The sequence below is a fragment of the Sphaerodactylus townsendi genome, linkage group LG04, assembly GCF_021028975.2.
Source record: "Sphaerodactylus townsendi isolate TG3544 linkage group LG04, MPM_Stown_v2.3, whole genome shotgun sequence".
NCBI classification, from domain to species: Eukaryota; Metazoa; Chordata; class Lepidosauria; order Squamata; family Sphaerodactylidae; genus Sphaerodactylus; species Sphaerodactylus townsendi.
In genome coordinates, this window is record NC_059428.1 from 20,113,087 (window position 1) to 20,125,771 (window position 12,685).

At 43.4% G+C, this 12,685-nt stretch overlaps 1 protein-coding gene across 3 annotated transcripts in view; it reads right to left on the reverse strand.

Moving 5' to 3' along the window:
• Positions 1-12,685, reverse strand: part of MTMR2 (myotubularin related protein 2) — a 61,057-nt gene that overhangs the window by 38,558 nt on the left and 9,814 nt on the right. The window contains exon 1 of one of the 3 annotated variants that reach the window (XM_048493650.1): positions 11,758-11,825. The exons of 1 other annotated variant lie outside the window; for it this stretch is intronic. In XM_048493650.1, the coding sequence (XP_048349607.1) occupies positions 11,758-11,820 (63 nt within the window). In that variant the 5' untranslated portion in view covers positions 11,821-11,825. Of the gene's footprint in view, positions 1-6,766; positions 7,027-11,757; positions 11,826-12,685 lie in introns of those variants that run through there. One more of the 3 variants, XM_048493651.1, reaches the window with a different exon arrangement.

The following is a 12,685-nucleotide window of genomic DNA, read 5'->3' on the forward strand; positions in this document are numbered from 1 at the left end:
CTCATTTGTGTTCCCTCTCATATTCTTCATCAAGTCAAACTGGACTTCCATTTTCTAAAAAGACATTTTTCTTTTTTTCCTGATAATTTCCCTCAACCCTCTCTTGTTAACCATGGTGGCTTTCTTTTGGACATGGGTGCATGCCTTTTTTCTAACTCCCTGTGGAACTTACATTCCAGCTGAGCTTTTATTACTGTGTTTTTTAAAATAACCTCCAAGCATCCTGGACAGTTTTGACTCTCTTTGATTTTCCCTTTCAGCTTCTCTCGCGCACTATCCCCCTCATCTTTGAGAAATTTCCCTTTCTGAAGGCTAATGTAACTACATTAGTAGTTGCCACTTGTTTGCATGCTGAGATACTGAATCTGGCGGCATTGTGGTCGCTGTTCCCTACTCGGCTCCAACAACACTGACTTCCTGCACCAGGTCCACTGGGTCCTGGTCACATAGAATTAGATCTAGGATCCCACTCTCTCTCCCTGGGTTGGTTCCACACAAACCATCTGCTCTAAGAATCACAGTCATTTTAAGCATAATCCAGGAGATGCTTCCTCTCTCTTACTGCCATGACCTTGAACTAATGCATTTTTTCCAGTTTACTTATGGGGATAGTTAAAATCACCCATTACCACTACATTTTTTGTTTTTTGTTGGCCTCTCCTAATTCTCTTTTTTCCATCCTCAGAATCCTCTTGTGCACTTTGGTCAGGGGGACGCGATAATATATTCCTACATATTAGAACTGTCCTTCACACCTGAGTATTGATATCCACAGTGATTCTGCAGGGGAACCAGCCTCCCCTATGGCATTGTCTATTTTATGTGATACTATGCTCTCTTTGAAGTGTAAAGAGCAACTCCACCCCCAATGCTCTGCCCTGTCCTATCCTTCCCTATACTTGTAGAGCCTGTAGCCTGGGTATGTAGCAGCATCCCACTGGTTCTCCTCATTCCACCATGTCTCCTGTAATGCCCACTATATCAAAGTCCCTCCTTCAAAAACTCTGTACTCTAGCTCCCCCATTTTAGGTCGAATGCTTCTAACTATTAGCATAGAGATACCTGTATACCCTGTCTCTGTCCTTAACCTGGGATTTATGTGCTTTACCCTCAAGTCTTTTGCAGACACTATCCCTTGTCACATGCACATTGCTATGTTCCTCGCTTGTATGTGGTTGATTTAGAAAAACCTCCCTCTCTGTCTGCATCCCCATAGATACTGTATTCCGAACCGAAGTCACCTCAGCTCCTGTCGGCTTTCCCCCAGCTCCTGTCGGCTTTCCCTTATTGTTAACAAATAGTTGGGTACTTGTGCAGAAACTAACAAAGAAATAAACTTGATATGATCATAACTGTCTGACACTTGTAGATGGAAATTTTGTTTTGTATTGGTGAGAGGGTTGTCAAAGACATTTTGTTGTTTTAGGTGGAAAATCCTAAATGGTGCCCCTTTGCTATTGTTTAAAAAGGAGCACAAGTGGCATAGCGGTTAAGAGCAGGTGTACTCTAATCTGGAGGAACCGGGTTTGATTCTGCCACCTGAGCTGTGGAGGCTTATCTGGGGAATTCAAATTAGCCTGTGCACTCCCACACACGTCAGCTGGGTGACCTTGGGCTAGTCACAGTTTTTTGGAGCTCTCTCAGCCCCACCCACCTCACAGGGTGTTTGTTGTGAGGGGGGAAGGGCAAGGAGATTGTAAGCCCCTTTGAATCTCCTACAGGAGAGAAAGGGGGGGATATAAATCCAAACTCTTCTTCTCCTTCTTCTAATAATCAATAAATTAAACAATTGACCCTGGGACTTCAAATCTGCTACTTGAGTCCTGCTTCACTCTATCACAGTTCAGTCATAGAAGCTACCTTGGTACAGTACAGAAGCCTAAATGAATTCAATATTCAGACTGCTGTTCATGACAAACCTTTGGTCCATATAGAGTGGGAGAAAAGGGATACGAGCTGAGCAAGATCCACACAGAGTGTGAGCAAAAGCCAGTATGGTGTAGTGGTTAAGAGCAGGTGGATTGTAATCTGGAGAACCGGGTTTGATTGCCCACTCCTCCACCTGAGTGGCGGAGGCTTATCTGGTGAACCAGATGTGTTTCTGCACTCCTACATTCTTGCTGAGTGACCTTGGGCTAGTCACACTTCATGGGGAACTGTCTCAGCCCCACCAACCTCACAAGGTGTCTGTTGTGGGGGAAAGGAAAGGAGCTTGTAAGCCACCTTGAGTCTCCTTACAGGAGAGAAAGGTGGGGTATAAATCCAAACTCTTCTCTTCTTCTTCAGGTTCTAATTTTTCACTCCAATTTTAAACATGTAAACCTCTGTGATTTGTACATGTCTTGGCTCATCATGAATTTTTCAGCCCCTCCCTCAACAGGACCACATTAACAAAAAGTAAATGAAAGAACAACCCCCACCCACTAACAACGACCTTTCTTTATTAGAGAAAAAGGACTTTCCCCCAGGGATTAAATAACCAGATGGGGTAAATAATTCAAGTAGAAATTACTAGAGCCGGCAAAGTCTCTAATCCCACAGAAACGCCACGCATCTTAATCTTTCCACTTTTATGAGTCCAAAAACTGGAACGAAGCAGGAACACCACAACCAGATGGCCTATTTATGAGGATGGTACGTATGGAAGCACTCCGGAGGAGCTGTGTGCGGTAGACGAGTAGGCCAATCAGGTTGTCCCACAACATTCCTTTCTGCTTAAAAAGCTGGACACAAAAGACCATCTTTGTGGCATGCGAGGAAATAATAAAAGGTACTGAGCTTTCTCTCACTGCTGTTTTTTCTGGGAACACTCTGGATTAAAAACAAATTGTCAAAATGCCTCTGGGGCAAGCAAGTTATGAAAACTATTTTAAAAGGTACACATTCCTAAGATCATTTTTGAGGTATGGATGCATGAAGTTGCCTCACAAAGTCACTCCATTGGGCCTATCGGTCAGGACAGTGGAACCTCGGTTTTCATTGCCTTCAGTTTTCATCGGTTTCGGTTTTCATTGATTTTTTCAGTGAAAAATTTGCCTCAATTTTCATCGATTTGCAGTAAGGTGCAGGGGTTTGGGGAGAAAAATCACCCGGACAAAGCTGTTGCAGGCCGTGTCTGCAACTTGTTTAATGACAATGTCTTGCCCCATTTCAGACAAATCCTAAAGAGGCATCAGAAACAGACAGCTCTTTGGACAGCTTTCTGGTGCGACATTGGTCCACTGGCTCTGAAGCTGGTCCTAGTGTTATTGTTTGTTACTGTTTTCAGCATTAGACACTATGTTTATTCACCAAAAATAAACATTTTTTGGTATGTTGTTTGGAGTGCCTAGAACAGATTAATTGGATTTACATTGATTCCTATGGAAAAGTTTGCCTTGGTTTTCATCGGTATCGGTTTTCATCGATTCTTTTTGGACGGATTACCAACGAAAACTGAGGTTCCACGATATTTCTATTTATTTTCTATTCATTTACAGTTACCTCACATTTATACCACGCCCTTTACAGCAAGTTACAATAAAAATTATCTACTCAGATTAGTAGTGGTTCCCTAGAGCCTCTGGCAGAGCTCTTTCACAACACTTACTGCCTGTTCTTTTCAGTTGGAGATGTGGTACAGCCTCTTGCCATGGGAACAAGCATTCCTCATCAATGAGGCTAAGGTGACCAGATTTTCATTTTTAAAAACTGGGACACCCCCCCTGCGCGCGGGACCGCAGGAGCACACTGCCTTTTGGGGCGTTCCCCGATTTCCCGCCCTGTCATAGGGCGGGAACCGGGATAGCCCCAGAAGGCAGCGTGGCAGCACAGCAGCGCAGGAGGCTGCCGCACTGCCTTCTGGGGCGCTCCAGTTTCCTGCCCTGTCACAGGGTGGGAAACCGGGGAAAGCCCCAAAAGGCAGTGCGCTCCTGTGGCTGCGTGCGTGGGAGGCTGCCACACTCCCTTCTGGGGCGCTCCCCTGTTTCCCACCCTGTGACAGGGCGGGAAAAGGGGAGCGCTCCAGAAGGCAATGCGGCAGCCTTCCAAAAATCGGGACAGTTACAAAACCCCGCGGGACAAATTGGTTTAAGGTGGGACTATCCCACCAAAAGCGGGACGTCTGGTCACCTTGAGATAGGCTCAAATCCAGCAGCATTTTACAGACCAACAAATTATTCAGGGTATGGACTTTTGAGAGTCCACGCTCCTTTCGCCAGATACTCTCAAGGTGCTACTGGACTTGAATTCAACTGTTCTACTGAAGACCAACCCTCTGAAACGGTGAAGGTAAAAATCAGCAATTGATACAAAGACCTACATAGTAGAATCCTTGAAAGTACAGGATTATCAGTGTTTGTATCAAACTCTACACCTAGAGGAATACCTCCTTCCCTAAATCAAGAGTTCCCCTAGGACAGTTTCTAGAATTGGGGAGAGAGGTAATAATCAGGAATCTTTTTCTAGTGCAGGAAAACAGAGCAATGTTTATTTGTTGTGGAGGTCTAATCCTTGCATTGAACAAGTATCAGAGTGAAGTGAAATGATGGGGTTGGGCTCAGCAAATGTGGCTTCAGGCCAGATGCAGGGGGAAATAAGTATATGGTTCTTTCGTACCTGCTGCCTCACAGGCTCTGTTGAGCCAAAGGTAGGTGGCAGAGAGGTGGTATGGCAGAAAGGTCGCATGCTGGCAATCATTATGGGAATGGCATTCTTAATCACTGTCCTCTGTTACCCACTCCATGACCTACCCCAGGCTGCATCCTTTGTCCTGTCCAAGAACTAGAATGACGGTTGCCAGCCCTCCACTGGCAATCCTGGGGAATTTGTTGTGAGTAGAATCTGTGGAGGGGGAGTGTCTTGAGCAACCACAAGTTATGTCACTGCATCTGCAATGCTCTTGGAGTGTCAAACTCTATGATAATACTATAAAGTTTTCAGAAATTCCTCGAGTGTCAAGAACACACCAGCATCACTTCAAGTAGCTCACCAATGTCCCCCCCCCCACACACACACACAATTTCTCCCTTTCATGGCTCTATAGAGTGACAGCAGGAAATTGCAGGTAACCTGGCAGCCCTAACCAGAATCTTTAAATTTAAATTGTAGAAACTTTACCTCCCCTACAAGATGACTTAGGGTGGATGACATGAAATGGCAAGCAGTTAAAGGGCAAGTCTGTTATCTTACTAGTCGACCTTCATTTTGGAATGCAACTACTGCTACTTATGTACTTATAAAATGGATAAGAATAAAAATGACATGAGCAAAAAGCAATCTTTTTGCTCATGTCATTTTTATTCTTATCCATTTTATTTTTGTGGTGGTTACTCCATATTTTAATGCCTAGGCCATCTTAAGAGCTTTGGCTGTAATGGAGTATAAAACTGAACAAACCACAATTTACACAAAGCAACCTCTGAGACAAACAAACAAACCCTCTCAAAACCCTGACTCCTAAATAGCTCTAGTATCAAGATAAAAAAAAATTCCGTGTCCAAAACAGGGAAAAGCTTGGATCATTTAACTTCTTATTTATACTTCTCCTACCCCAATGCTTTCATGCAAGTGGGTAAGTTTTTTTATGACAACTTCCACTGGTTTCACCAGGGACTGTGAAGAGTTGTCCTGTATATGTGGCTATCATATCAAAAGATGAAATCCTGCAATAAACTGAAGCTAGCTTTTAATTCAGAAGCCATCTTTCTTTTTAACATGCAACTTTTTGAGCTAGAGGCAATTTTAGGATTTCAGTTCATCTTCAGGTGATCACACATAAAGAACCAAGACTTGAAAGCATAAGAAAAAGCAACACTTTTTAAAACACTCCTTTGACATGTTTAAATCGGTGTTCAAACCACCCTTCCCCCCTCCTCCCTGTCCTGGTATAGATCTTCCATTTCTATGTGCTTCTGAGAGTACATGATTGAGCATAACATCTTCAGACTACAAAGATAACCCATTACCCCATGCTCACATACACCCAACATTCAGTAAATTCAACACAGTGTGGTGGGTTTTCTGGGCTGTGTGACTAGACACAGTGTGTAACAGACTTCTCTCTGCAATACACTTCTGAAGATGCCAGCCACAGATGCAGGCGAAATGTTAGCAACAAGATCTACAAGACCACGGCCACACAGCCTGGAAAACCCACCACAGCCAGTTGAATCTGGCCGTGAAAGCCTTCGACAATACATGCAACACGGTGTGTTGCAAAAACAGACAGCAGAATAGGGATCATGGCAGCAGCTTGAAAGAGGATGCCCCAAATAGCCTGAGTGCTGGGGTTGCAAAGTTGCAGGGACACCTTTCCCCTTCTACTAAAACAAATCAGCAATACATCCCTGTACATGGACACAAAGGCATGGACTGCAATACATCCCTATACATGGACACAAAGGCATGGACTGTCTGTGATTATTTTGCCTAAGGAAACAAAAAGATTAATACTGTACAGCCTAATTCTTCTTAAGCCACATTTTGGAATGTGGGCTCTAGTATGCAGGGATGAATTTTCACTTAGCAATACAAGGCAAAGATTCCAGATGAGAAGATCACAGTATTGCTCACAATTCAATGATGTTAACAAGAGTTTAAAATCCCAGGACTCTGCTTAAAATATATATTTATATACACAAACCCCCACCTGTACTGGAAAAGCATACTATCAAATTAGTTCAGTTCTAGCATTCTGCAAAATTTATCTAAATTTCAATCCTGCTTTTTCTTTTTTTTTAATTAGACTCACTGTGCTTAGGGGAAAGAAAAGAAGAAAAACTCTTACCCTTCACAAAAGAGGACTGCATGTATTTCGTTAATATTGGAAGCCTGCTAGGAAATAATGGATCGCCTCCGAAGAGGACATACCAAGACCATTGACTTATTCCCTTCAGTCTTCCGTTCCTCACAAATGACAGTCATAAATAGTTTCCCAAACAGCCCCCTTACTGTATGTCTAATGCCTATGCAAACACCCAGGGACCTTGAACACTATTAAGATCACCTTCTTTTTTGGCTGTCTTCTGAAATGTGAACACGCTCTGGGGACCTTCCCTTCCCTCCTTGCCTCACAGACAGAAGATTGACCGAGTCTGGCTTCCCTTGATCTAATTTGCACTAAATCAATATCTTGTAACCCGGCCTTTGGCAGGTCTATGACGAGAGAGCTATAAATAGAGGGCAGAGAAGGGCAAAATCAAGAGAATCCTGCTCAAATAAGCAAAATCCCTTCACATCCAAAGACATTAAGGACAACCGCCATCCCCCTCAAAAAAGAAGAAAAAGAACACCCTTGCAAGAACACAACAGTTATGAATTACACCACTTTTAAAAATGAAAGTGTTTTTAAAAGTAGTATCATTCATCCGGCACTGACTATCAAAGAAATTACGGCATGACCTTCAAGGTTCTCGGGGATACATACCACATTATAGAAAAAGGTGGGTTGTATATGTCTTTCTGCCTTTTCTGTAATGCTTATGAAGTATGTTCATGGCAAGGGGGGTGGGGGACATGATAAAATGTTGATGTCTTCATCAACGTGGGGGAGGGCACAAGATATTGCTGTCATAGAGTAGTTACATTACTTTTTTGAGTAATGTGATGAGGAACCTAATGAGAATCTGTGGGAAGGGGACCTATGTTACGTCTCAGCTACAGGGCCCTCAAAAGCCAGCACTGGGTGTGGGCAACCAGGTTACGTCAGAGATAAGAGTTTTCCCATTACTCGGGAGACACTCAGAAAGTCAGGATTCAGACTTAGCTGGGAAGACAGACATGAGGTACACGTAACCGTGTCAACCATCTTTTAAAAATTCACATGCATTCAATCTACGGTCTTTGATTTAGTCCCAGTGGTGGCCAGGGTCTGACCTAGTGGATAAAGCCAATAGGTCAAAGAGTCCAAAATCCTGTTTCCTACAATGGTCAACCTCTAAAATATGTGTAGGAGCACAAATTCGAAAGACTCTCCTGATGCTGCCCCTGCCAACAACTGGTGTTCTGAGTATACTGACTCTGAACAGGAGGCCTCCTTTTACCTATCGTTTATTTAATTTGCAGTTGACCTTTTTTGCTGACACTCAAAGCAGATTACAAAAAACTCATGACTGAGGTGCTGACAGACCTATCCTTCAAAATAAGTCAAACTAGGGCTACCAGCCTCCAAGTGGGAGAAGAGTTTGGATTCATACCCCACCTTTCTCTCCTGTCCGGAGACTCAAGGTGGCTTACAAGCTCCTTTCCCTTCCTCTCCCCCACAACAGACACCTTGTGAGGTAGGTGGGGCTGAGACAGTTCTGTAGGATTGTGACTAGGCCCAAGGTCACCCAGCAGGAATGTAGGAGTGCAGAAACGCATCTGGTTCAACAGATAAGCCTCCGCCACTCAGGTGGAGGAGTGGGGAATCAAACCAGGTTCTCCAGATTACAATCCACCTGCTCTTAACCACTACATCAAAGGGGGATCCTGCTTGAAACAGCAGTGGAAGATTTTTTTAAAAAAAATTGGTGTCACATACACCATGATGTCACTTCCAGGTACAAACCAGAATTGACAGTGGATGGCTTTAGGAATCCTAGAGCAACCCAATGCCACTTCTTGGCTGGAGGGTAGTTAATTTAGCCAGTTTTTTAAAAGCTGGGAAATTACAAGTGGTAATATGACTTCTTTCCTAGATAAAATAGTAAAAAGTAATATCAGAGGTGGAGTTCTTAAATACATACAGGAACCCTCTGGAAAGCTTCTTGCAACTCTTATTCTTGTGTGTATTTAAGAACCTCTAATATTGCTTTTTGATATTTTTCCTGGGACATCCTTGTCTCCTGCACCATTTTGCAGTCAGTTAAAGAAAAAGAATGACATTATATTCTTGCCCCCAAAGCAATTTTTTCACACAGAGTTACATCATCTCCAAATAGAGGCTGAAACTTAGAGAGCTCGGGTGCTTCTCTGCTTAAGGTTAAATTCCACTGAAAGGTTCAGATCGTCAATTGGCTGTACGGCACATCCTTTTGGTCCTCCATCCCAGAATGACAGGTCTTTTGCAGGGTGGCCCTAAGCAGAGTTACATTCACCTTTCTAAGCCCACTGATTTCTGTGGGAATTTGCATGGGATAAATGTTTAGGAATGCAATGTTTATGTCCCACTTTTGTGTATTATTGCAAAAAAAAAGTATTTATAGTGGTGTGCAGTGCTTTCCTGTTGAGTAAAACAGGACTTATTTCCAAGTAAACCTGCTTGAGATGGCTCCTAAACTTTTAAAAGGAGGAGGAAATGTAAAGATGTTCTATTTTCTAAAAGCGTTGGCCCAAGTATTAAGAGACATATGGTAAACATAACCATAGCCATAAACATTTTCCAAGCTTGTGAGAAGACTGGCCAGATGATCCAAGATCTTTGCCAACCCCAAATGCCTCCGATTTATCCAGCAAAATGGATGGAACGTGAAGACATATTTCTTCAATATGACTTTACAGTACATGCTACAGGCACGCAATCCCACACAACAACGATCTAGGTTTATCCCAAAATTATATTGTTAGTGATTCAACTAGTTTTATAATTCAGAATGGCCAGGATTCAAGGTGTGTTTTAACACCTACTTAAGATCTGCATGAACTGCTTCCTTATGGCAAAATACCTACTGTGTGAGTGATTTAAAGCCAATCCCGAAGCATAGTAGAACCACCTACATAATATAGATGGATCCCGAATTGATTTTTGACAGCACTCAGCAAATTTCCTGCTGATGTGGCCTATCAAGAAGAAGAAGAGTTTGGATTTCTCTCCTGTAATGAGACTCAAAGATGCTTACAAACTCCTTCCCTTCCTCTCCCCACAACAGATACCTTGGGAAGTAGGTGGGGCTGAGAGAGTTCTGAGAGAACTGTGACTAACCCAAGGTCACCTAGCAGGAGTGTAGGAGTGGGAAAACAAATCTGGTTCACCAGATAACCCTCAACTGCTCATGTGGCGGAGTGGGGAATCAAACCCGATGCTCCAGATTATAGTCCACCTGCAAACTGACCTGTGTCGGCCATCTTAGCTTTTCTACACAGTTTAAAAAAAACGAAGACAGGTCACAGAGGGCAGATCTACCCAATGCTTTTCAATGGGCAGTAGACCCATCTTTTGAGCAGCTAAGATTCTTGTATTCATGTCTTCATTTCTTTGAATACAGCTCCACCCCAAAAAAAATTTTTTAAAGGAAAACTATACATTGCTGGAATTGGCAGGACAAGCTGAGTATAACTATGTACTCTTCAAGCTGAAAAGGCACCCAGAATTGAAGCCTGAAGTGCAAACATCCTGGGACATCCTTCAGCAAATGGCGGCAGGGAGAATCCCTTCAACAGCACACCAAATGTCGGACACAAGCTGAGGAGAAAACTGACCAGAGAGCTCAATAAAACCTTCTCTCCTCTGAGGCCTGTGCTTTCTGGAACAAACTTGAGAGGCGGCTCTTTTTAAAGACATCCCCAGGACGTCTTATTTTGGGTATGCAGAGTAAAAAGAAGTCACCCCTTTTTAAGACATTCCCCGGATGTCTTTTTTGTGCTGTGCGGAATGGACCGTTTCCTTTAAAACTGCTGTTTTATTGCTGGACTGCTTGATTATTGACTGGAAGTTGCCTCAGGAACCTTTGGCTGAGAGTTCTGGGATACAAACAGCCCCAATAAATAAAGTCTTCCAGTTTTAAAATGTAAACTTTGCATCCACTTTAAAATGTAGTCTAGATTTCACCAAAATACAGTCTAGATTTGTCAAAGAACCCTTATCAAAGAAGCCTTGTCAAAGAGCCTTGTTTCTCTTTACATAATGTGTGAAATTGCTCTCAGATACATGAAAAACAGGGATCAATAGCTTTGGGGGCCTTTAATTCCATCGTATAATACCAGTGCTTGGAAGTTCTTTATTAATTTCACTGTTTGCATCTTGATTCCTTCTGGGAAAGGCACACAGGATTCATTGCTATAATTATGTGGATTAAAAAGTGGAATGCACTATCTTGGAGTGTGGTGCAGTCTCCGTCTTTAGAGGTTTTTGAAGAGAGGCTCGATGGCCATCTATCAGGAGTGCTTTGATTGCGTGTTCCTGCACAGCATGAGGCTGGACTTGATGGCCCTTGGGGGTCTCTTCCAATTCTATGATTCTATGAATTATAGTTGCCCATGTTCAGCTGACAGAATAAGGCAGACTATAGGCAGAGAGCCCCAAGGAATACCAAGGCTGTGATATGGAGGTAGGCAATGGCAAATCACGTCCAGGCATCTCTTGCCTTGAAAACCCAACAGGGTCGCCGTAAGTCAGCTGTGACTTGATGACAAGAAAAAACAGAGATGTACAGATATTAAAATGGTTGGGCCTTGTGTATGGGATGCTCACCCTTGCTGCTTCACCCATTTGGCAAGTCTCAGAGGGTTCCCCCTTTCTGTTAGCCCCTTTCTAAAGCAGTATGTGCCATTTCTTCTCTCTCCCGTGCCTCCAATAATCTCTTCAGGCTATGAAATCATGGCTTGTGTGAATTGGCGCACACACGCTGAGGAATAACGCTGGCTATCCATGCCAGGGAACTCTGAAGGGCTTCCCTGACATAATCAGAAATAACTCAAACCATATGGACAAACGGATAACCACCCAAACACCACACAGTCTGGCTGTCTGGCAGCAACAGCACTCTGAGGCATGCCTCAAGAGATCCACCTCAACAGCCGACTAATGCAATTCACTGCAACTCCTCATGATCAGTTTGAGAATGCACTGGGCCCACTTACCTGTCCTTTCCTTGCTTTTCTGTCACAAAGTTCTCCTAATTTTCTTCTCCCATCTACGACCATTGTCCAGAGGCACAGAAAAACATATCTCAAAAATATTCTGGGAAGAGAAAGCCTCTGGGAAGAGAGAGCCAGCGTAGTGTAGCGGTTAAGAGCAGGTGGATTCTAATCTGGAGAACCGGGTTTGATTCCCCACTACTCCACCTGAGTGGCAGAGGCTAATCTGGTGAACCAGATGTGTTTCCGCACTCCTACATTCTTGCTGGGTGATCTTGGGCTAGTCACAGTTCTTTGGAAATCTCTCAGCCCCACCTACCTCACAAGGTGTCTGTTGTGGGGAGAGGAAGGAAAGGAAGGAGCTTGTACGCCACCTTGACTCTCCTTAGAGGAGAGAAAGGTGGGGTATAAATCCAAACAACAAAAACTTTTTCTGCCACACAGTAAAGTTGCTGCTCCTTTCACTCTTTTCTTAGGCCTGTGGTCTTAGAACTATCTTTCTACCATCTGATTTACTTTTCCACTGGTTTACTGATAACATGCACGTAAGATGAGTGCTGCTGAATTAGACCATCTAGTGCTGTCTCACACAGTGGCCAGCCAGTTACTGTGGAAGGTCAACAACAGGGCATAGAGGCCTTCCTTTGATATTGCCTGGTCACCATGGTAGCAAACACTGAGATACCTATCCTCCATGAATTTGTCTAATCTTTCTTTTAAAGCTGTCTTTGCTTATTGTCACTTCTATATCCTCTGGCAGCAAACCCCACGTGGATTCCCTGTGTGCTGTGGAGAATTCTTGGTCATATTCTAGGGGAGTGGTTCCCAGACTTTTTTTAAACTCATAGATCCCTTGGCAACCCATTTCCCCAATTTGTACCCCCATATTAGCAAATCCGTTATATAACTTTTCTCATGTATCTCCAAATGC